This window comes from Eleutherodactylus coqui, chromosome 13 (genome assembly GCF_035609145.1).
Source record: "Eleutherodactylus coqui strain aEleCoq1 chromosome 13, aEleCoq1.hap1, whole genome shotgun sequence".
Taxonomy (NCBI): domain Eukaryota; kingdom Metazoa; phylum Chordata; class Amphibia; order Anura; family Eleutherodactylidae; genus Eleutherodactylus; species Eleutherodactylus coqui.
In genome coordinates, this window is record NC_089849.1 from 14,106,690 (window position 1) to 14,132,353 (window position 25,664).

The 25,664-nt window shown below is 45.8% G+C and overlaps 1 protein-coding gene across 1 annotated transcript in view; it reads left to right on the forward strand.

The window, feature by feature from the left end:
- The window catches only part of LOC136587523 (peroxidasin homolog), a 51,624-nt gene that overhangs the window by 15,922 nt on the left and 10,038 nt on the right, over positions 1-25,664 (forward strand). Inside the window, exons 4-16 of the mRNA XM_066586147.1 lie at positions 1,481-1,552; positions 1,684-1,755; positions 2,046-2,117; positions 3,211-3,380; positions 3,567-3,684; positions 6,035-6,204; positions 6,440-6,712; positions 6,872-6,988; positions 11,022-11,180; positions 11,269-11,371; positions 11,531-11,688; positions 13,055-14,558; positions 17,358-17,492. Of these exons, the coding sequence (XP_066442244.1) occupies positions 1,481-1,552; positions 1,684-1,755; positions 2,046-2,117; positions 3,211-3,380; positions 3,567-3,684; positions 6,035-6,204; positions 6,440-6,712; positions 6,872-6,988; positions 11,022-11,180; positions 11,269-11,371; positions 11,531-11,688; positions 13,055-14,558; positions 17,358-17,492 (3,123 nt within the window). The remainder of the gene's footprint in view (positions 1-1,480; positions 1,553-1,683; positions 1,756-2,045; positions 2,118-3,210; positions 3,381-3,566; positions 3,685-6,034; positions 6,205-6,439; positions 6,713-6,871; positions 6,989-11,021; positions 11,181-11,268; positions 11,372-11,530; positions 11,689-13,054; positions 14,559-17,357; positions 17,493-25,664) is intronic.

Consider the following 25,664-nt stretch of genomic DNA (forward strand, 5'->3'; position numbering starts at 1 on the left):
ATGTGAAAAAGACTTGGGTATACTAATAGATCATAGACTGAACATGAGTCAACAATGTGATGCAGCAGCAAAAAAGGCAAACACAATTCTGGGATGTATTAGGAGAAGCATCGAGTCTAGATCATGTGAGGTCATTATCCCCCTCTACTCTTCCTCAGTCAGACCTCATCTGGAATACTATGTCCAGTTCTGGGCAGCAAATTTAAAAAAAGACATAGACAAACTGGAGCAAGTTCACAAAAGAGTTACCAAGATGATGACCGGGCTGCAAATCATGTCCTATGAGGAATGGTTAAAGGATCTGGGAATGTTTAGCTTGCAGAAGAGAAGGCTGAGAGGAGACTTAATAGCGGTCTACAAACATCTGAAGGGCTGTCACAGTGCAGAGGGATCAGCCCAATTCTCATCTGCACAAGGAAAGACTAGACGCAATGGGATGAAACTGAAAGGGGGGGGGGGGGGGGGACAGATTAGATATTAGACAGTATGAGTGGAACAGGTTTCCATGGGAGGTGGGGAGTTCTCCATCAATGGAAGTCTTCAAACAGAGGCTGGACAGACATCTGTCTGGGATGATTTAGTGATGCACTGAGCAGGGGGTCGGACCCGATGACCCTGGAGGTCCCTTCCAACTCTACCATTCTAGGATTCTACTTTGGCCTTCAGAACCGCAGCAATTCATTGTGGCGTAGATCTCACTGGGTGAGGAAATCCTTCAGGAATATCAGACTCTGCGGACAGGAAGCTTCTTGTAGTTGCAGTAAATTAGATGGAGGTGCTGACATGTTCTGACCAGCTGACGGGAAGGAGTCATTGATTTATGCTACTTGTGCCAAATATTGACCTTTCATCAGCACGGGGTGACAGAAATCTGGATCCATCTGACCAAGAAATGTTTTCCCACTGCTCTGTGATACAATTTTTGCTCTCTATTGCCCACTGAAGCTTGTTTCTCTTAGACACAATGGCACAGGAACTGACTGTACAGTGCCTGATGGTCATAACAATTCCTGATATCCTCCTCCGACCCCTTTCGGTAACGAGTGCTTTCCATGCACAGGATCCCCTTTTGCTGGATGTTTTCCTCGATCACACCATTCTCGGTATACTCTCCACTCTCTTACATGAGAAAACCCCACGTGGTTGGCGTTGAGGCCCGACGAGTCAAGCAGCGATGACCGGCCTAGTTGGAAGTCGCTCCGATCGCTGGATTTTCCATCTAATGTGGATTCACACTGAAACTGATCCACGGAAAACTTGTCACGTGATTTTATTCTGCACTCCGGGGTCACGGGGAGAATTACCATACAGGGCAGTGCCAATTGTGAGAGGACCACAGGCTCTAAAAAAGTTCCCTTTTAGTGCATATAGGGCTCTATAACTGCAGTAGTTTCCGCTATATACTGTATTCTGGTCCCTGGTATATACTGTATACTACTCTCTGGCTGAACTGATCATTTGTGCTGCTCTTGCGTTGCAGTTATCTTTACAAGAACGAAATCCGCAGTGTACAGAGGAACGCTTTCCACGGACTCCGATCACTGGAACAGCTGTGAGTATATACCTGACAAGCCGGTTATCTTAAAGGGCACCTTTGTTGTGTTAAGGGCTCCTGAGTGTTGCAATCCAGCAGTCTGCACCCTCCTGTGTATCACATCTCTCTGTATATTCTCCTTGCACCAGGTACCTTCACTTCAATAACCTGGAGACGTTGGACACTGAGACTTTCGGAGATCTGCCCAAACTGGAGCGGCTGTGAGTCAGAAGTGTTCTGTACAATTACCCATCATAGGATGCTGAATGGCCCCCGACTATGGACAGCCCCGTATTTATCGGGGGTCACTCACTACTAGCAGCAATCTGTTTTTTCTGTTTTCATTCCGCAAATGACTGAATTAATCTTTTGCTCCCTTTTATCAGCCACTAGAGGCTGGTTCAGGGTTTACTGTATAATGAAGTTATACAACTTTGTAATTTATTTAAATTCGCTTTCATTTTCACTCTGCCTGCAGCCAGTGAACTAATTAACGTTTTACTGTTTCCAGGTTCTTGCACAATAACCGGATCACCAGGATTCACCCAGGAACATTCTCTAAGGTTCCATCTCTGATGCGGTTGTAAGTGGGGGTTCTATTTGGTTGTATGGTACATATTTGATAATAGCTTAAAAGGAGGCCTGTCACTACTGTTGGGCAAACAGAAACTGTTCAACTCTGTTTTGGGTCGAAATTTGCTAAACGTTTGGTTGAGAGTGAACCTGAATGTCAGGTGGTTCGTCATTGCCGAAACCACTAAAATCTACTCTATTCTTCCTCACCTTCTTCTTCCTCCTCATTTCTTCTTTGTCCTCCTCTTCCCTGTCACTAGTGATTAGCAAACCGAAACTTTCGAACCTTGTTTTGGGTTGAAGTTTGCTTAAAGTTTGGTTTGCTACAAACTCAAACCTCAGGCGGTTTTCTTTGGCTAAACACACTAAAATCTCCTCTTTCTTGTCTTCTTCATCTTCTTTGTCTCATTTCTCTTTCCTGTCTTTTACCTTCTCTTTCCTATCCTTTGCATTCTCTTTCTTTATCCTCTTCCTCCTCTTTCTTTGCTCTCTTCCTTCTTCATCCTCTGCCTTCTCCTTCTCTATCCTCTTCCTTTTCTTCTTCATCCTTTTCCTTCTCCTTTTTTAGCCACTTGCTTTTCCATCCTTTTCCTTCTTTGTCATTGTCCTTTTCCTTCTTCGTCGTCGTCCTTTTCCTTCTTCGTCATCGTCCTTTTCCTTCTTCGTCCTTTTCCTTCTTCGTCCTCTTCCTCCTTCTTCATCCTCTTCCTTCTTCTTCGTCCTCTTCCTTCTTCTTCGTCCTCTTCCTTCTTCTTCGTCCTCTTCCTTCTTCTTCGCCCTCATCCTTTGCTTTTTTTTTATCTATTCCTTCTTTGCGCTCTTCCTTCTTCATCCTTTTGCCTTCTCCTTCTTTGGCCTCTTCCCTTTTCCTTCTCCATGCTCTTCCTTTTCTTCTTCATCCTTTTCCTTCTCCTTTTTTAGCCACTTGCTTTTTCATGCTCTTCCTTCTTTGTCATCATTCTTTTCCTTCTTCGTCATCGTCCTTTTCCTTCTTCGTCATCGTTCTTTTCCTTCTTCGTCATCGTCCTTTTACTTCTTCGTCCTCTTCCTTCTCCTTAAATTCCAACTGGTCTATGATGAACCTGACCCTCCTGTGTGCACAGGCGCCTGGACTCCAATCCCCTCTTCTGTGACTGTGAACTCGCGTGGCTGGTGGATCTACTCCGTTCGTTCTCTGAGAGGAGCAGCACACACACGGCGGCCACGTGCGAACAGCCTGTCCAGTTGCGAGGGACGTCGGTGAGCTCATTGTCCGAGGAGCAATTCAACTGCGGTTAGCCATCAGATTCTCTCTTATCTATCAATACTCCTTATCCAGGGCTTCCTGGTTCATGAATAGAATGTCAGAAATTAAGTAAAGACTGACACACAGGCAGAACAGTATTAAAGAAGAAACCGTAGAGCCAGTACTAAACACTAAATCGCATGCATGTGTTGATGGGGACAATTTTCCTTTCAGTGATACCTCGTATTATATCGGAACCCAAAGACGCGGACGTCATTCTCGGGAACACTGTTTATTTCATCTGTCGGGCAGAAGGGAACCCAAAACCTAATATTGTATGGCTGCACAACAAGTGAGTCTGTCCTGTGATCACTACACAAAGAATATAATGTTTTGAACGTTGCATGAGGGTAGTTGCACACTCTATGGCGGTATTATTAGGGCGCACTGTAGGGCACTGCAGGGGTGTAATTTAGGCACTGCAAAGTAGCTCTACTTTAGTGCATCACATAGCTTTATATTCCACCACTGTGCATAGACGCTTCATTTTGCTATTGTTCATATGCTACATGATATACTTTTGTGCATTGTTTGGTAGTATTATTCAAACAGCAGCATATTGCGACACTTTATAGCACGGAAATCTGCACCATTTTCATAATGTATGATCGTATCATTGAGGCATTGTATTCATTTGGGCGCTCTGTGGTTGTATTGTTGGCGCAGTGTTATTTATGCACTGTATGGAGGTATTTGGACAGCACATGACAATGTAAGCTGGGTTTTGCACAGTAGTGTTATTTTGGCACAGTGTGGCGGTATTATTTGCATCTTTGGTGGTAACATCTGTGATACCATGATATTGTTTGGACTCTTATGAGATTTCTATTTGTGTACTGCATAGCGGTATTATTTGTGCATTGTCTGGTACTTTGATGAGAGGACGGTGTAATACTATCGGAGCACTGCATGATGGTAGTATTCATTTGCCCGGTTTATACATTGTATGGTGGTAGTGTTTGAACAGCAGCATATTGTGATATTATTGGAGCACTGTATGGCACTGTTATTTGTGCACGCACTGTATATGGGGTGTTATTTGCATGCATACTGGCATCATTCAGATATTGTATTTACAGTTTTTGTGCCCTCTATGGTTGCATTATTGGTTCAGTATTATTTATGCACTGTGTGGTGGCACTATTTGGATCTCTAGTGGTTAACATCTGTGGTGTCATGGGAGCTATGTGTGATGGTAATGCCGGGGCACTATATGATACTTCTATTTGTGCACATTGTATTGCGATTTTATTTTGGAACTGCATGATATTTTGATGAGGGAGCGGTGTTGTACTATCTGACTAGTATATGGTGATACTGTCTTGATATGGTGATATTGTGGCTCTGGGTTGTGTGGTATTGTGGGAAGACTGTATAATACTTCTCTCTGAGCACTGTATAGCGGGATTTTTTGTGCACTACATGTACTTTGATGAGGCTGTAGTGTTGTACTATTTGAGCAGTGTATGATGGTAAAGTTTGTAATTCCGTGGTATCGTAGTGGCTCTCTATGGTGGTATTGTTGGAGCACTCTATGATTTCTCTACTTTTTTGCGGTATTTGTGCACTATATGGTACTTTATGAGGCTGTGATTACCATATACCATAGTATTATTGGGACTCCGTGTGCACATATTGTTGTGGCATTGTGTATAATACTTTGCTTTATGTACTGTATAGCGGTATTATTTGTGCATTGTATGGCACTTTGATGAGGGGGCTGTGTTGCACTACATGGGCAGTGTATAATGGTAATGTCTGTGATACCGTAGTATAAATGTGACCCTGTGTAATGGTATTGTTAGAGCATTGTGCAATTTCTGTACCGTACCATACTGTAGTGCTTGTGCACTGCATGCTACTTTGAGGGGCTCTGTTGTACTATTAGAGCAGTATATGGTAGTAATATTGTAACGTTTGGGCTCTGTGTTTAAAACTTCTCTTTGTGTAGTGTATAGTGGTATTATTTGTGCAATACATGGCACTTTGATGAGAAGGCTGTGCTGTACTATTTGAGCAGTGTATAGTGGTGACTTCTCTGATATCTCTGTATCATTGGGGCTCCGTACGGTGCTATTGTTGGGACACTGTGCATGATAGTTCTGCGGTATTTGTGCACTGCATGGTACTTTGAGGGGGCTGTGTTGTACTATTTAGGCAGTGTATGGTAGTAATAGCTCTAATACTATTGAATCATATTGTTGGGGCACTGTAGAATTCTTTGTGCACTGTATAGCTGTGTTGTACTATTTAAGCAGTGTATGGTAGTAATAGCTCTAATACTATTGAATCATTGTGCAGTAGTATTGTTGGGACACTCTCGAATTCTCTGTGCACTGTATAGCAGTGTTATTTTTGTACTGTATAGCGGTACTATTTGTGCACTGCATGGTACTTTGATGAGGAGGCTGTGCTGGACTATTTGAGCAGTGTATAGTGAGGATGTCTCTGATACCTCTGTATCATTGGGGCTCTGCGCGGTGCTATTGTTGGGACACTGTGTATGATAGTTCTTTGAGTACTGTATAGCGGTATTAATTGTGCACTGCATGGTACTTTTATGAGGAGGCTGTGCTCGACTATTTGAGCAGTGTATGGTGGTATTTTCACTGCATATCCTGTATTATGTGCTCTCCTTACAGAAATGAGATCGATACAAGCTATGATGGGCGACTCAATCTCTTACACGACGGGACCCTGATGATCCAGAATACACAAGAATCTGATAAAGGCATTTACCAATGTGCCGCCAAAAACATCGCCGGGGAGGTGCGCACGCAGGAGGCCGTTCTGCGCTACTCCGGCAGCCGATGTGAGTAACCTGCACTAGCAGCGCCCCCGGTGCCCTACAATACGTCTGCTTCTGGGATAGCTGGGTGACAAAAAATATAAGTTTCTGAAGTCTTTTACCTATGTGGTCAGGTTCCTAATGAAATGTAAAGGCGGCCATATTGGTTGTCACCCCACTTTCTCAGAAACAAAAATACTGGTTTTAGTAAGTGCCGACATCCTTAATATCTTATCCATGATCTGTCTCTTCCCCACAGCAAAGCCATTTTTTATAATTCAGCCCCAGAACACCGAGGTCCTCGTAGGCGGAAGCGTAACCCTTGAATGTAGCGTCTCCGGAGATCCCCAGCCACATATTACATGGACCGCCGACACGGGGGATCCCATCTCCACTAACCATAGCTTCATCATCACCAGCTCGGGGGGACTGTACATCCAAAATGTCACCTTCTCTGAGCAGGGGCGGTACTGGTGTCACGCCAGCAACAGCGAGGGCTCCATACAGGCGTCCGCTTCTATCATTGTGCAAGGTAAATCTATGCAGGCGAGGCGGGTAAAGTTATAATCTTACAATCGGGCTGTATTCACACAGGCATTTTTAATTCGAGAGTTCTGGCCAAGCTGGACGGAACTCGCACGATGCCATCCTCTTTTAACACATTGCTTACTGGATTAATCCCTGTTTGTAGAAGCGCAGACATTTACTGTGGCTCCCAAAGACCAGACCCTGACCGAGGGTCAAGACGCCCAGTTTCCGTGTGTTGCAAGTGGACGACCAGCTCCGGTCATAACCTGGACTAAACAAGGTAATGCCCTCATCCTTTCCCATCTTGGTTGTTGTAACCCATTGTTCTATTGGTTCCTTTATAGCTGACCTGTGACTCCTTACCTCTCAGGGGTTGATGTGGCCGGTGAAACGAGGGATCTTGGGGGACTCTTGGGCTATGCCATAAACTTTAGATTGTTTATTTTTTTTTTGCATGGCGCCAATTTATTCCGCAGCGCTTTCAGGTAGTTTATTATCCCCCACCAAGCTGGGTACTCGTTTTACCGACCTCGGAAGGATGGAAGGCTGAGACAACCTTGAACCACATGGGACTGCATTGTTGATGGATCCCATTTGAAATCAGTGAGACCAACTTTAGCATCTGATCCTACAGCTAGATGAGTGTCATGCCCTGATTCTTCACATAACTATGACCGTACTATCATTCTTAAAGGGGTATTCCAGTTTCCGCAAATTAATGTTTTCTGGAACGTTATACATGTTTTTCCAATGTGTTTTTTATATTAAAGGGGTATTCCAGATACAAGACATTTTTTCACGTTTTCACCCATCCACTGTATCGGTAAAAACTGATAGGTCGGTGGGTTGACTGCTGGGATGAACACCGATCTCTCGTCCTCTGTGTTGCCCCTGAGATGATGAGAAGATTAATTGGGGCGGTGGTCGTGCTTTCACAGTGCACTCCATCCATTTTCAATGAGACTGCCGGAGAGAGCCGAGTACAAGTGCTCAGCTGTTTCCGTCATCCCCACGCGAATGGACAGGCGTCCGTGTATGTGTGACCTGCGCTCTGTTCAATGACATCCCTGTAGAAGCCACCCAGAAGTAAGGAGGATGGGAAACAGCACTCCGCGTTCCTGAGATCAATGGGGGTCCCAGCAGTCACACCCCCTCAGATCTATCAGTTTTCACCTATCCAGTGAATGGATGAAAAATAAAATAAAAAACATCCTGTAAGCGGAATATCCCTTTAATTACTCATTTTTCAATATCTATGTCCATTGCTTACTTCCAGAGGATACAAATCTGTCATGTGAGGAGCTTGCTGGTTACCATACATGGTTCTGATGGTCAGAGCAGTGTGAATAAGCCCTTGTGGTGTCCTAGAATTCAGACGCCAAAAATATCGGAGCCCGCATGGATGCCATCTGTGCTCTGCTGGAGGTTTACAGACCCCATTCTACGATATACGTGAAAACCGATGAAAATGGGACATTCAGCTTTTTTTCACGTTACAATCACAGAGAGAACGTTTCATCCATCCGACAACTTCTAGGGGTGGGATGTTACTAACAATGAGTATATATATGTATATGTGTGTGTATATGTATATATATATATATATATATATATACTCCTCCTAGAGGAGGGATGTTACTAACAATGAGTATATATATATGTGTATGTATATATGTATATGTGTGTGTATATGTATATATATATATATATATATATATATATATATATATATATATACTCCTCCTAGAGGAGGGATGTTACTGACAATGAGTATATATATGTGTATGTATGTATATGTATATGTGTGTATATATACTCCTCCTAGAGGAGGAAGGTTACTGACAATGAGTGTGTGTGTGTGTGTGTATATATATATATATATATATATATATATACTCCTTCTAGAGGAGGGATGTTACTGACAATGAGTGTGTGTGTGTATATATATATATATATATATATACTCCTTCTAGAGGAGGGATGTTACTGACAATGAGTGTGTGTATATATATATATATATATATATATATATATATATATATATATACTCCTTCTAGGGGAGGGATTGGTCTGACAAGGAGTCTATGTTGTTGAATTGTATAGCTTTTCATTATATATTCGCTGCCATCTGCATTCCCCTTTAATAGCCGTTCTATCGGCATCCTTCTAATTACATATTAGCTGCCGGCTCCGACCTCAGCTGACCCTGGCTTGGGTTTCGTGCCACAAGATGTAGGACTGGCAGCGCCCAGCAGCAGCACATGATACAGTATAGCGTCCTGAAAAGCCCGCGCCGACCGGCCTGAACGTCCTCGGCTGCCGGCCCTGCAGTGTAGTGACAGATCCTTTAGGCCCTCTTACACGGGGCGATTACCGGTCAAACAAGTGAAAAGAAACGATAATCGTTCTGTAAACGCAGCCAACGACTCAACGGCGAGCGGTAATTGTTCGCTTTTCGATGATTTCATGCAGGCATAAAAATCATCGTCGGTTCGTTCACTAATCGCTCGTTCAGTCGCGCTCACTTATACAGCGGATGCGAACGGCGGAACGATTTCTCATTGAACGAAGCAACGCTGTATCTGCCAGTATAAACAAGCTGCGCGAATGAACTCTGACGTGATTCGCTCCTCCAACGAGAAATCTGCAAAACTGACCCTTAGGCCCCGTTTATCAACACTGTCCTGCAGTCAGACATCCTTGTTGCCCGTAGCAACCAATCACAACAGTTTTTAGTTCTCAAACTGCTGTGGTAAAATGAAAGCTGCTCTCTGATTGGTTGCTAAGGGCAACAAGGACGGCCCTACTGCAAGACAGCATTGATAAATGCGGCCGCTGCTTTCTGCGGTCCCACAAACTGATCCCTTCAGCCATTTTTTGTAAAATGTACGTATAAATGTGCAGCGCGGGCAGAAAGGAGTTGGTGCGGCCTATTAACCCCTAGATGCTATAGAGCGTACATGTACAGCCTCCGGCAGAGGGGTTTGTATGGAGTGGGCCCCGGAGCTGAGCCCCGTCCATGTACAGCGGGGCTGTGACATCTGACCCTCGCCCAATAAAGCTCAGATCAGCGTCTACACTGATCACAGCTGTTGACACTTTAGAGGCCCCAGCGGAATTTCCGCCCCTGGAAGCTGCCATAGGATTGCGTTAACAAACGCAATCCTAGGCAGACGGCCGCGATTTGGCCGCACGAAATCTCGTGCGGCAAACAAACCGCGGCATGTTCTATTTCTGTGCGGCAGCCGGCACATGAAAGAGCCGGGGCCGCGGGAGCAGGTGAGTGACGCGCTGCTCTCTGCAGACGCTCGCAGCCGGATCCGACCCGGCCGTCTGCAGGCGGCCTTAAAGTCCCATATATGGGTAAAGAAAAAGTAAAAATGAGTGAAAAAAAAGTTATTTTGCTTTTTCATTGTAAAAAATCAAGACTATTAGGGCCGCCCGCACACAAACGGGTCGGATTCAACATGTAGGAGCCCGCAGTGTAATCCAACCCTGTGCCCGGCCGGTAGCCGTGTGTACCAGTCTTTTTTCTCTTTTCACCTGTACTGCGGATAGTTGCGATGAGCCGCCGTCTGACATGCGCAGTACAGATTTTTTTTTTAAGTTTACCTAAAAAGCTGCGAGTCGGACGGCTTCCATTGACTTCAACGGATGCCGTCCGTGCAGATACCGCACGAAAATAAAGCGTGCAGGAAGAATGTATTTCCCATAGCATGCTATGGACGGTATTTGCTGTGGATCCGCGGTGCGGACACTGACTGCAGATTCCGCAATGCAAATCCGTTCGTGTTCAGGCGGTCTAAAAGTTGCAAAAAACCCCCTTTTTTCCTTATTTAGAATTCAAAAAATTAAATGTCTCATCGTTGCTGGAAGTCCTCTAGCTATCCCAAACCGGTGCAGCTGAATGCCCCGTGCGAATGGAGCAGTGACATCCATACGCCACCACCGTGGAGGAATACTGCTGAGTGCATTAATCTCTGCCTCTCCCATAGAAGTGAATGGAGCAGCGGTCGAGCATGCGTGCTTCCACAGTATTTAAATAAGGAATTGGGGTGCGCCGGGGGCCAACCACTGCAGCCACCAGCAATTAAACATCTATCCCCTATTCTGTGGATCTCTGTCACATATTGGCCTCAGGAAGGGCAGTCTTGATTCTCTGCTACCCAGAAGAGTCTTGCCTACTGGTCTGACCATCATCAAGTCATGGCTCGTCCTTCAGAACATGGCTCTACAGCACAAGGGGGATGTGGGATAGGTCTAATATAATGGCGTTCACCAGTAAGTACAGGATTCGGTTCTTTTCTCATCAGGTAATGAATTGCCAAATGATGGAAGACACATAATTCAGGAATCGGGGACACTTCAGATCCTGCGGGTCAGCCATCATGATGGGGGCCAGTACGAATGTCATGCCACAAGTTCGACTGGCGTGACCTCAATGTCAGTACGGCTCTACGTACAGCCGCAAGGTAAAGGTCGTCCAGCCCCATAGTGTATTCTTATGGCCTCTTTAATATTGAAGACCCTTTATATAATGGACGCAACTGTTTCCTTCAGACACGGTACGCATTGGAGATGCCTATGTGGAGATGTCCTTGCGGGAGGCCGTGCATAGTGTGAACAGCAGCTTTAACGCCACCCACAGACACCTGTTCAGCTGGTAGGAGACCTCCTTCATGGGCTTCTCAATGGCTGGAGAATTAATGCTTTTCAACATTTTCATCTACCTGTGGGATGCACGTCCGGAGCGTCTGCTGTAGGGGTTAAATGTCTGTCTGTAGTCTTTATATGAAACTCTGGCTTCCATTTCTTCATATAGGCTCGCCAAATCCCCCAGCGATCTCATGGCCCTTGCCCGCTATCCTAGAGACCCTCAAGCTATCAAGACAGTAAGGGCAGCGGAAATCCTGGAGGTGACACTGCAACTCATAGAGGAACACGTACTGAAAGGACTGCCTGAAGGTCTTAACACTACAAGTAAGTGACTTCAGAAAGGATCAACCTGCTAAATTATTGATTAAAAATCCAAAACGATTGGAACTTCTACCAGTTTTAAAATGGAAACCATCAGTAGAGGTGGAAACAGTCAACAGGAGTTGACAGTATTTTTTGTTGTCCCAACAACTAAACTGTATTTCTTTTCAGAATTCAGAGCTCCAGTTTTCTGATACAGAGCTCCAAATCCCCTGCTGCACTGCATACAGCCTTATACTGTTTGGTCACTTTATTAGAGCCCACGGTCCTCTCATGATTGGAGCTTCCCTGTATGGAAATTCTCCCCGTGACCCCGGAGTGCGGCATAAAATCACGTGACAATTTTCCGTGGATCAGTTTAATTGTGAATCCACATTAGATGGGAAAAGACCTCCATCGGTGCTAGACTAGCCGGGGTCTCACTGCCAACCACGGGGGGTTTTCTCGTATAACGGTGTGGAGAGTATACCGAGAATGGTGCGATTGAGGAAAACCATCCAGAGAAAGGGGATCCTGTGGGTAGAAACAACTGAAAGGGGTCAAAGGAGGATGTCAGGAATTATTCTGACCAGCTGGCGCTGCACAGTAAAGAGCAACCGAATATAATGCTGGGGCTCCAACTAACGTGTCTGACTGCACAACTCACCGTTCCTTAGCACAGATGGGCTATAACAGTAGGTGACCAGTAATCTAAGAGATTAGAAATGTATCCACAAAATTGCCTTTCAGAATAAGAAGTGGGTCAGGCAAGTGTAATACCCACCAGGCGTGTGATACCAGATGGTGCCACACTTAAATCCTCTAAGGCCTTTCACCACCACTCTCAAGGTAGTAACTGGTCAGCACATCCCATGCCCATGTGCAGCCACCTCCAACACCTGATCAAGGAATCACTACCAAAGGAAGATATATATATATATATATATCTTCCATATATATAATTCTGAAGGCCAAAGGAGGTCTAACGCACTACTAGATGGGGGTCTCTAATAAAGTGCCCATTCGGTATAGCATTAAATGATAAAATTCTGACTGCCTGAAGTTACCACTAGGGGGAGCATCCATTGAAATGAATACTAGCTACATAGTCTACATAAAAAGATCCACCTAGTCGCACATTCATAACTCTGTATGAAAAAACAGAGCTCCAACCGCCAATAACGATATATGGATCAGAGTCTAGTTGGGAAATCATGGTTCCCTCTAATGCTTTGAGCCAACAAATGGTCAATCCAGACCGGTTCCTCCATATGTCAGTCTGTTCATGTTTTGTGAGAGCTGAATATGGTCTCCTGATTCAGAGCATGATGGGTGGACATTCTCTTTAGCAATGCCCATGGGCTGATCTCTGTATGAACTCTTTCTTCAGGTTACCACTACAGTGAACTCGTCTCCCCTCATTATATCAGCATGATCGCCAATGTGTCCGGCTGTTCTGCTCACAGACAGACCCCTAACTGCTCTGATATCTGTTTTCACCAACGTTACCGCACTCATGATGGAACCTGTAACAACCTACAACATTCAACATGGGGGGCATCCCTCACTGCCTTCCAGCGTCTTCTAAAACCCACCTACCAGAATGGGTTTAATCTTCCACGTGGCCTTGGAGTCTCAGAAGAGTCAGGAGTCTTGCCCTTACCTCTCCCTCGTCTGGTATCCACAACCATGATTGGTTCAGAGACCATTACTCCAGATTCTCAGTACACACACATGCTCATGCAGTGGGGACAGTTCTTGGACCATGACATGGACCAGACCGTCCCAGCCCTCAGTATGTCTAGGTTTTCGGATAATGCTCCTTGCAGCCATGTTTGCACCAATGATCCTCCTTGTCTTCCTATTAACATACCTGAGAATGATCCACGTGGCACCACTGGACGATGCATGTTTTTTGCCCGATCCAGTCCAGTCTGTGGAAGTGGGGTGACTTCTCTTCTCATGGATTCTGCTTATTATCGAGAGCAGGTTAATATGTTGACTTCGTACTTGGATGCCTCCAATGTTTATGGAAGTACGGAGCAGGAATCCCATGAGCTGAGAGATCTCAGTAACCAGAAGGGTATGCTGAAGGTTGGCCCAGTAGTGACATCTTCAGGAAAGCACTTGATGCCTTCTGCAAATGGACCTCCTACGGAGTGTATGAGAGACGAAAGGGAAAGTTCTGTTCCATGCTTCCTTGCAGGAGACCATCGGGCTAATGAACAGCTTGGCCTTACCTCCATGCACATGCTCTGGTTTCGGGAACATAACCGTATTGCACAACATCTGCTCAAACTCAACCCTCACTGGAACGGAGACAAGATCTACCATGAGTCCCGGAAACTAGTAGGTGCTCAAATGCAACACATCACTTTTGAACATTGGCTTCCTAAAATCTTTGGAGAAACCGGTCTGCGCATGTTGGGGGACTATAAAGGCTACGACCCTAGTATCAACAGTGGAATCTTTAACGCCTTTGCCACAGCAGCCTTCCGGTTTGGACACACATTGATTAATCCTATTCTCTATCGACTGAATGAAAGCTTTCAACCTATTGAGCAAGGACATCTCCCATTGCACAAGGCTTTCTTCAGTCCTTTCAGGTTGATCCAGGAGGGAGGAATTGATCCAGTGCTTCGGGGACTTTTTGGGATACCTGGAAAGATGAGGGTACCGACCGAACTGCTAAATTTGGAGCTCACAGAGAAACTGTTCTCTGCTGTTCATGCTGTGTCCTTGGATCTGGCTGCAATGAATGTCCAACGTGGTCGAGACCATGGTATTCCTCCTTACAACGACTACAGAGTGTTCTGCAATCTCACATCAGCCCAAGACTTTGAGGATCTTAAAGACGAGATTAAAAATCAAGATATAAGGGAGAAGCTTCGTAGGTGAGAACTTAATACTCATATAGATGACATCAAAATCTTGTACTATGATTGATACCATACCTTGAGATAGTTGATATTAGTTTCCATGTTGCCGTGATAGTTTAGAACAGTGTTCCCCAACTCCAGTCTTCAGGGACCCCAACAGGTCATGTTTTCCGGATCTCCTCAGTATTGCACAGGTGAGGTACTTATTGTCGGTGCCTCAAACATTGCCACAGGTGTTCTTACTATAGAATATCCTGAAAACATGACCTGTAGGGGTCCATGAGGACTGGAGTTTGGGAAACACTGGTTTAGAAGTATGAAGACCCACAAAGACTTGCACCTGGTGCCTAGGGGGAGGGGACAAAGGATTTTCTGTCCCCGCAGGGGGCACCACTGTTTTAAAAGGCACATGGTAAGTAGGGAATTTGTTATAGCTGTTGCCTTGAAGTCCGGGAGCTTCAGTTTGGGGCCCTGGGAGCCAGAGTCACATCTTGAAGCTCCTGGGCCTAAGACAAAGACTTTAGGGATGTATTGACATATTTTCTAGAGGCTCTGTTTAGGACAGGATGACAGGAATCAAAAAACCCAATTATAGGCAATGGGGTCCTTTTGACGCTATTTGGTTCTATCATTAAAGGGGTATTCTGGACATTTTCAACTGATGACCTATCCTCTAGGTGTCCTGTCCTGACCATAAAGAAGAGCAAGAAGTGTAATTAAAGAGCGTCGCTGCTGCTGATTTCAATGGGAGTGAAGCCAGTGCTCCCAATTCCTGCCTTTAACAGGCCGCACCATCAGCTGATGGATGGAGATCCTGAGAGGTGGGTCCCCATCAATCAACTAGATCATCATTTGAAAATTTGTGAAATACCCCTTTAAATAGGACCAATGCAGATGTGAACAGAGCCTAACACCTGCCCCACTTATCATGTGCAATTTGTAACTCTGCTGCTGCCCTTTTGGTTACCTCAAGCACCAGGTACAATTTCTTCCTCTATACCTTGCTTACTATAGAGATATTAAAACAGATTTACTAAATTTGCAGTTTTTTTTGGTGTAAATTTTGCCAAGAAACGGTCTTACATGCCGTGCATCACTTTAATATGAGTCCACTGTGTGCGAAAGAGGGTGTTACATTGTGAGAAGGACGAGGCTTGGCAGAGAAGGGGCATAGCCTAAGTGCAACATTGTGCACTAAATTGTTGGCGAAACCTGGTGCAAACTAAGTCAACTGACATGAGTGGTGAGATGTTAGACAAAAGTATCTAAAGATGCCCCAGATTTACCATCCAGCATGAGTTACTGTTATTAGCAGGCAGATTTTAAGACTGCCTAGTCCAGGTTTGCACTAACTATTAGACAACATTTAGTAAATCTGTCCTGCTATGTAAATACAGTCAGAAATTCCTTGTTACCATAATTTGTGCACAACACTCAGTGCCATGATGGCCTATTGGGGTGACGACTACAAATATCCCTGGAGGTCCAGTGGATGAAGTTCCACAGAAGTTTAGAAAGAGTAAAGATGTTTGGTGACCCCTTAGTTCATCGTCTTAAGACCCTTTTACGGCTGCACAACTGAACAAACTGACAACATTTTTGCATAAAATGACACGTATAGATAATGGCTTTTAATCATCTCCATTTCCTCATTAGCTAAAGTAAACTCAGTATATGTTTGCATAGGTGGGCGTGAGTTTATGCAAGGGATTATCTGGCCAACAGGATTCCATTGTCTTCTCCTGGCATGAGTAAACAATGAACTCATTATAATATGAAGGCAAACATAATGAGTACATTGTTTACTCCCCTCAAGTTGTTAAAGGCCCTTTTACACACAACCATTATTGCTCAAAAGCCATCTTTTGAGTGATCACCGTTGTGTGTAAATGTGTGCCCATCATGCACTTACCGTGCACTTTTCGTCCATCGCTGACTTCAGGTCAGCATGAAATCCTAGTTCCCTCAGGACGATAAAATAAGAGCGACCACACGCTGTGTTCTCCGTGGGCAGCGCTGATAACAGCTGATGACATTCTTTAACAGCTGTTAACAGACGCTGTCCCACTGGAGAACAATAGTGATGTATTTAGAGAACAGACCACCTGCTGTTCTCTAAATACATGCAATGAATTTCTAAAGCACTGATTTAGCCCATTAGTACCTATGCAAAATGATCACTCAAAACTGTCAGTTTCTGACAAATTTTCAGCGATCATCTGTGTATGTAAATGCACCTTTAGCCGCTCAAAGTACTGAATGAATTCCATTCAAATGGGATGTTTTTTCAGTGGGTTGACGACTATTTTTATGCTGGCTAAAAACCAGCAGTAAAAGACAAGAATAGTGCGTGACTGCATGCGTTTACATGTAACGATTATCGCTCGCTTTCAGACATTTGAACGATAATCGTTGTGTGTAAAAGGGCCTTTAGACTCGGTAATGAAGGTGAGTTCAACCTATCGCTCTATACGATCTGGCATTTTAAGCTGGATGGAGGCTATGTATTTCAAGGGGACTGTTTGTGGTCTCAGAATGGGTTTTAACGCCCTTGTGCTGTCTTTAGTGGCCGGCTGTATGAGAATGGGTCCGTGACTTTAGCTCTTTCAGAGAACAATGGAAATATTGTTGAAATGTATACTGGGTGTATTCAAAATGTATTTATTCATTATAAGCGCTGCCATATGATATAATGACTCTGCAGCTGCCCAGTCGTACTATAGATGTCATTATGACTGTTTACGTTTAGCCGTTCACATGATGTTAATGGTGATGCAACTATACAATACTGCTGCCTTTATTGTCTAATTTTAGCTTGTATGGGACGCCTAAAAATGTGGATCTTTTCCCGGCCTTGATCGTGGAGGATTTGATCCCAGGGAGTCGGCTAGGACCCACATTAATGTGCCTTCTAGTGACTCAGTTCAAAAGACTCAGAGATGGAGACAGGTAAATATCATGAAATGCGCCATTGAAAACAGGAAAACCACTTCTGGGTCAGCAAGGACATGTTTGTAAGGTCCCTGCTTCTTGAATGGGACGTTCCTCCCCATAGATATGATAAAATGGGATGAAAATAACAATAATGTCTTCTTGAAATCAAGATGAATTCTAACTAAATTGTTGATGTCCAGAGAAACGCGTTTCGCGGTGACCGACTCCTTCAGCATACTTATACACATAAAACCAACCGCAAACAGAGACCTTATATTAAAAGCAAATAGTCACTCCTACCCTAATTGCTGGCAGGTGTTGTGGCACATGGATCAACATTACCACAGAGATCAACATATAACAGCACTTGCATAGGAGAGAACCGCTGTTCATATGAATCATTCCGCATCTCAACGCCACATTGGAAAGGAGGCGCCTAAGTGCCGTCGTATGGTGACTATAAACGTCAACAACAAAGGAGAAAAGCCGGCTCCTTAAAATCACTTGTTTTATTCCAGAAAATCCTTAAAAATTACAAATGGTGCGTACCATGTAACACCATGTCTACGGTCAGACGCGTTTCGAAAGACACTTCTTTCTTCATCTCAGTTACAGATAAAAGAAGAATAAAAGAAGTGTTTTTAAGGAGATGACTAGAGATGAGCGAACGTACTCGTCCGAGCTTGATGCTCGTTCGAGTATTAGCGTGTTCGAGATGCTCGTTACTCGTGACGAGCACCACGCGATGTTCGGGTTACTTTCACTTTCATCTCTGAGACGTTAGCGCGCTTTTCTGGCCAATTGAAAGACAGGGAAGGCATTACAACTTCCCCCTGCGACGTTCAAGCCCTATACCACCCCCCTGCTGTGAGTGGCTGGGGCGATCAGATGTCACCCGAGTATATAAATCGGCCCCTCCCGCGGTTCGCCTCAGATGTCTTGTGAGATAGCTGAGGGACAGTGGTATCGTGTTGGAGCTGCTGTAGGGAGAATGTTAGGAGTATTTTAGGCTTCAAGAACCCCAACGGTCCTTCTTAGGGCCACATCTAACCGTGTGCAGTACTGTGGAGGCTGCTTTTTGCAGTGTTGCACTTTTTTTTTTTTGCATTGCGCCCTGCAGTAATTATACATAGTCCAGGGCCAGTAGTGGTGGTTAGGCAGGGACAGAAGACATATTGATTGAATATAGGCAGTGGGCCTTTGCAAAAACATTTGGGGAAAAAAATCTATTTGGGCTGCCTGTGACTATCCTCAGTGTTCTGGGTCTCTGCTGGGTGTAGTAGTCCTCCAAATTCATACGCAGCCAGCTAAGTGTTACAGCAGGCTTGCGCCAAATTATTTCCTGGCGTTCCGTAAGCGAAGTCAGCCTCCAACCACAGGCCAATAAGCAGCACATTTAATTACAGCGTTTTGTTTCTGCACTACTGGTAATACACCATGCTGAGGGGTAGGGGTACGCCTATAGGACGTGGACGCGGGCGAGGACGCGGAGGCCCAAGTCAGGGTGTGGGCACAGGCCAAGCCAGTGCGGTGGCCAGGGGTAGAGGCAGGGCCAGACCGAATAATTCACCAACTGTTTCCCAAAGCGCCCCCTCGCGCCATGCCACCCTGCAGAGGTCAAGGTGCTCAACGGTGTGGCAGTTTTTCACAGACGCCTGACGACCGACGAACAGTGCTGTGCAACCTTTGTCGCGCCAAGATCAGCTGGGGAGCCACCACCACCAGCATGCGCAGGCATATGATGGCCAAGCACCCCACAAGGTGGGACGAAGGCCGTTCACCGCCTCCGGTTTGCACAGCTGCCTCTCCCCCTGTGCCCCAACCTGCCACTGAGATCCAACCCCCCTCTGAGGACACAGGCACTACCGTCTCCTGGCCTGCACCCACACCCTCACCTCCGCTGTCCTCGGCCCCATCCAGCAATGTCTCTCAGCGCAGCGTCCAGACGTCGCTAGCGCCACTGTTTGAGCGCGAGCGCAAGTACGCCGCCACGCACCCGCACGCTCAAGCGTTAAACGTGCACATAGCCAAATTGATCAGCCTGGAGATGCTGCCGTATAGGCTTGTGGAAACGGAGGCTTTCAAAAGCATGATGGCGGCGACGGCCCCACGCTACTCGGTTCCCAGTCCCCACTACTTTTCCCGATGTGCCGTCCCAGCCCTGCACGACCACGTCTCCCGCAACATTGTACGCGCCCTCACCAACGCGGTTACTGCCAAGGTCCACTTAACAACAGACACGTGGACAGGCGGGCAGGGCCACTATATCTCCCTGATGGCACATTGGGTGAATTTAGTGGAGGCTGGGACAGAGTCAGAGCCTGGGACCGCTCACGTCCTACCCACCCCCCGAATTGCGTGCCCCAGCTCGGTGGTGGTATCTGCGGCGGTGTATGCTTCCTCCACTAAACCACCCTCCTCCTCCTCCTACGCAACCTCTGTCTCGCAATCAAGATGTGTCAGCAGCAGCAGCACGTCGCCAGCAGTCGGTGTCGCGCGGCATGGCAGCACAGCGGTGGGCAAGCGTCAGCAGGCCGTGCTGAAACTACTCAGCTTAGGAGAGAAGAGCCACACGGCCCACGAACTGCTGCAGGGTCTGACAGAGCAGACCGACCGCTGGCTTGCGCCGCTGAGCCTCCAAACGGGCATGGTCGTGTGTGACAACTGCCGTAACCTGGTGGCGGCTCTGCAGCTCGGCAGCCTCACGCACGTGCCATGCCTGGCCCATGTCTTTAATTTGGTGGTTCAGCGCTTTCTGAAAAGCTACCCGCACTTGTCATACCTGCTCGGAAAGGTGCGCCGGGTCAGCGCACATTTCCGCAACTCCAAGACGGACGCTGCCACCCTGCGGACCCTGCAACATCGGTTTCATCTGCCAGTGCACCGATTGCTGTGCGACGTGCCCACACAGTGGAACTCTACGCTCCACATGTTGGCCAGACTCTATGAGCAGCGTAGAGCTATTGCGGAATACCAACTCCAACATGGGTGGCGTAGTGGGAGTCAGCCTCCTCAATTATTTACAGAAGAGTGGGCCTAGTTGGCAGCCATCTGCCAGGTCCTTGGAAACTTTGAGGAGTCTACCCAGATGCTGAGCGGGGATGCTGCAATCATTAGCGTCACCATTCCTCTGCTATGCCTCTTGAGAAGTTCCCTGCAAAGCATAAACGCAGACGCTTTGCACTCGGAAACGGAGGCGGGGGAAGACAGTATGTCGCTGGATAGTCAGAGCACCCTCATGTCTATATCTCAGCGCGTTGAGGAGGAGGAGGAGGGGGAGGAGCATGAGGAGGAGGGGGAAGAGACAGCTTGGCCCACTGCTGAGGGTACACATGCTGCTTGCCTGTCATCCTTTCAGCGTGTATGGCCAGAGGAGGAGGGGGAGGAGGATGAGGAGGAGGGGGAAGAGACAGCTTGGCCCACTGCTGAGGGTACACATGCTGCTTGCCTGTCATCCTTTCAGCGTGTATGGCCAGAGGAGGAGGAGGAGGAGGAGGAGGAGGAGGAGGAGGAGGAGGAAGAGGAGGATCCTGCAAGTGATCTTCCTAGTGAGGACAGCCATGTGTTGCGTACAGGTACCCTGGCACACATGGCTGACTTCATGTTAGGATGCCTTTCTCGTGACCCTCGCATTACACGCATTCTGGCCACTACGGATTACTGGGTGTACACACTGCTCGACCCACGGCATAAGGAGAACCTTTCCACTCTCATTCCCGAAGAGGAAAGGGGTTCCAGAATGATGCTATACCACAGGGCGCTGGTGGACAAACTGATGGTAAACTTCCCATCCGACAGTGCTAGTGGCCGAAGGCGCAGTTCCGAGGGCCAGGTAGCAGGGGAGGCGCAGAGATCAGGCAGCATGTACAGCGCAGACAGGGGACCATTCTCCAAGGCCTTTGCCAGCTTTCTGGCTCCCCAGCAAGACTGTGTCACCGGTCCCCAGTCAAGGCTGAGTTGGCGGGAGCACTGTAAAACGATGGTGAGGGAGTACGTAGCCGATCGCACGACCGTCCTCGGTGATGCCTCTGCCCCCTACAACTACTGGGTGTCGAAGCTGGACACGTGGCCTGAACTCGCGCTGTATGCCCTGGAGGTGCTTGCTTGTCCTGCGGCTAGCGTCTTGTCAGAGAGTGTGTTTAGTGTGGCTGGGGGAATCATCACGGATAAGCGTACCCGCCTGTCAACCGACAGTGCCGACAGGCTTACACTCATCAAGATGAACAAAGGCTGGATTTCCCCAGACTTCTCTTCTTCACCAGCGGACAGCAGCGATACCTAAGCAATACGTAGGCTGCACCCGCGGATGCAAGCATCGTTCTCTATCACCATCAAAAACGGGGACCTTTTTGCTTCATCAATCTGTGTATAATATTCCTCCTCCTCCTCCTGCTCCTCCTCCTGAAACCTCACGTAATCACGCCGAACGGGCAATTTTTCTTAGGCCCACAAGGCTCAGTCATATAATTTTTGTAAATAATTTTTATACGTTTCAATGCTCATTAAAGCGTTGAAACTTTCACCTCAACCAATTTTTATTTTAACTGGGCTGCCTCCAGGCCTAGTTACCAATTAAGCCACATTAACCAAAGCGATTAATGGATTTCACCTGCCCTCTTGGTTGGGCATGGGCAATTTTTCTGAGGTACATTAGTACTGTTGGTACATCAATTTTTGGGGGCCCTCGCCTACAGTGTAATCAAATTAATTTTTAGCCCACCTGCATTACAGCTGACGTTACATCAGCTGTGTTGGGCACTGCAATGGGATATATTTATGTACCGCCGGTGGGTTCCAGGGAGCCACCCATGCTGTGGGTGCACACGGAATTCCCATTGCGGAGTTGTACCTGCCTGCGACTATTTATAAAAAACTGCGGTCTGACTGGGGCATGCAGACACCTTGACAGAATGAATAGTGTGTGGCACATAGGTTCTCCATTGCTATGCCCACGTGTGCAGCTCCAGATGGAGGTGGCACAGGATTGGATTTCTCATTGCTTCTGTACAGCATTGTGGACTATCGCCCCGCCCCGTTTAAAGAGGGTCGCTGCCTAGCCGTGCCAACCCTCTGCAGTGTGTGCCTGCGGTTCCTCCTCATGGCAGACGCACATATAAATAGACATGAGGGTGGCGTGGCATGAGGGCAGCTGAAGGCTGGGCAGGGACAGTTTGGTGTGTGCTGTGGACACTGGGTTGTGCGGGGGGGTTGGGCAGCATGTAACCCAGGAGAAGTGGCAGCGGAGTGTCATGCAGGCAGTGATTGTGCTTTGTTGGAGATAGTGTGGTGCTTAGCTAATGAGGGCTTTTCAGAAGTAAAAATTGTTGGGGGGGGGGGGCACTCTTGCCGCTATTGTGGCTTAATAGTGGGACCTGGGAACTTGAGATGCAGCCCAACATGTAGCCCCTCGCCTGCCCTATCCGTTGCTGTGTCGTTCCCATCACTTTCTTGAATTGCCCCGATTTTCACAAATGAAAACCATAGCGAGCATCGGCGATATACAAAAATGCTCGGGTCGCCCATTGACTTCAATGGGGTTCGTTACTCGAAACGAACCCTCGAGCATCGCGATAATTTCGTCCCGAGTAACGAGCACCCGAGCATTTTGGTGCTCGCTCATCTCTAGAGATGACTTTTCTCCTTTGTTGTTGCTATTCAAGCCGCTTGACTCACGGTCAGCCTGAGCATCTGAAAACCTTCAGCTAAACTGCGGTAAATATTAGTAACCAGATGAAGACCATGTTGTGGTATGTATTTTGGAATTGACTATAATTGTTACCTAAATTTTTTTCATGTTGTCCATTCCGTTGGCTATGTAAACCAGGTTTAGCCAATATTGGATGCAATCTGCTAGGAGCTTTCATATTTTTAATGGGTTTTACCCTTCTAAACATCATTCTCGGCTGATTAGCAGTCTTGGTTTTCAAATAAAGATCGTCCAACAAAACGGTTCAATGTTTGTTTTAAATCTTCTTAAATCTCAATTTATGAATCCATATAGGTTGTAATAAAATTAAAGGGATTGTCCCGCGAAAGCAAGTGGGGGTATATACTTCTGTATGGCCATATTAATGCACTTTGTAATGTACATTGTGCATTAATTATGAGCCATACAGAAGTTATTCACTTACCTGTTCCGTTGCTGGCGTCCCCGTCTCCATGGTGCCGTCTAATTTTCAGCGTCTAATCGCCCGATTAGACGCGCTTGCGCAGTCCGGTCTTCTTCTTTTCTGAATGGGGCAGCTCGTGCCGGAGAGCGGCTCCTCGTAGCTCCGCCCCGTCACGTGCCGATTCCAGCCAATCAGGAGGCTGGAATCGGCAATGGACCGCACAGAAGACCTGCGGTCCACCGAGGGTGGAGATCCCGGCGGCCATCTTCACAAGGTAAGTAAGAAGTCCCCGGAGCACGGGGATTCAGGTAAGCACTATCCGTTTTTTTTTTTTTAACCCCTGCATCGGGTTTGTCTCGTGCCGAACGGGGGGGCTATTGAAGAAAAAAAAAACCGTTTCGGCGCGGCACAACCCCTTTAAGAGCAACTGTAATAAGTTGTCTAGGATAGGATTTTTCACTAAAATACCTCCTTAAACTCTCACAGAATCAGAATTTCTACTAGAATTATGACAAATGTATTTGTACTGCCCAAACAGTAGAACTGTCTGCCATATTTTTTAAATGGCAATAATTAAGATCGAAAAAACTGTTATTAATAGGAAGGCAGTTTTAGTAAAAATGTCTTGATTTTCCACTAAAAATCAATAAATAGGCAGTTATATTTCATGGTATGGTTTTAGTAAAATCATTTACTCAAGATGACTTGTAAAATCCACCAAACGTTTAGGAGACCCATCCCAAATAACAATCAGATCATCTGTACTGTATATGTATATAAATAGACATCTTCAAAATCCCCCAGATATAAATTAGCAAAACCAGGGGCAAACTGTGTGCCCATTATGGTGCCCCTAGTCTGCAAACTGAAAAAAAAAATCTCAGAATGAATCAGATGCTATGCAGTAGAAAAACCGTTTTGACAAGTGATCTTTTTACCTAAATCCAGGAATTTTGCTATTGAAGTCAAACCGCTATCATGCAGTACATTATAGTATGTAAAAGGATGTCAGCAGCACACTTTTAAACACCCGCAAGGGATGGAAACACAAATGCAAAAGCCACCTTACAGATCCTGACCCGGTCAGATCCAAACGTTCCAGATGGTAATACAACGTTTCGACTTGCGTCTTTCTCAAGTATCTGTGAAGAAAATAAAGGGAAAAACCTTCTTGAAATAGCACCATGTATGCTGCCATCGCTTTGCATTTTCATCATGCAGTACATTGTTTTTTCTAGGTTTGTTTTTAAGGTCCTCATTACAAATTGTTCTCAATATACTAACATATACTGTATAACCTATATAGAAAATGTAACTACTATAATACTGCTCCCTATATACAAGACTATAGCTAATGTAATACTGCCTCCTACGTCCAAGAATATAATTACTATAATACTGCTGTCTATGTACAAAAATATAACTACTATAATACTGCCTCCTACGTCCAAGAATATAATTACTATAATACTGCCCCCTATGTACAAAAATATAACTACTATAATACTGCCCCATATGTACAATAATATAACTACTATAATACTGCCCTCTATGTACAAGAATATAACTACTATAATACTGCTCCCTATGTACAAGAATATAACTACTATACTACTGCCCCCTATGTACAAGAATATAACTACTATAATACTGCCCTCTATGTACAAGAATATAACTACTATAATACTGCCCCCGATGTACAAGAATATAACTACTATAATACTGCCCCCTATGTACAAAAATATAACTACTATAATACTGCTCCTATGTACAAGAATATAACTACTATAATACTGGTCCTATGTACAAGAATATAACTACTATAATACTGCCCCCTATGTACAAAAATATAACTACTATAATACTGCTCCCTATGTACAAGAATATAACTACTATACTACTGCCCCCTATGTACAAGAATATAACTACTATAATACTGCCCTCTATGTACAAGAATATAACTACTATAATACTGCCTCCTATGTACAAGAATATAACTACTATAATACAGCCTCCTATGTACAAGAATATAACTACTATAATACTGCCCGCTATGTACAAGAATATAACTACTATA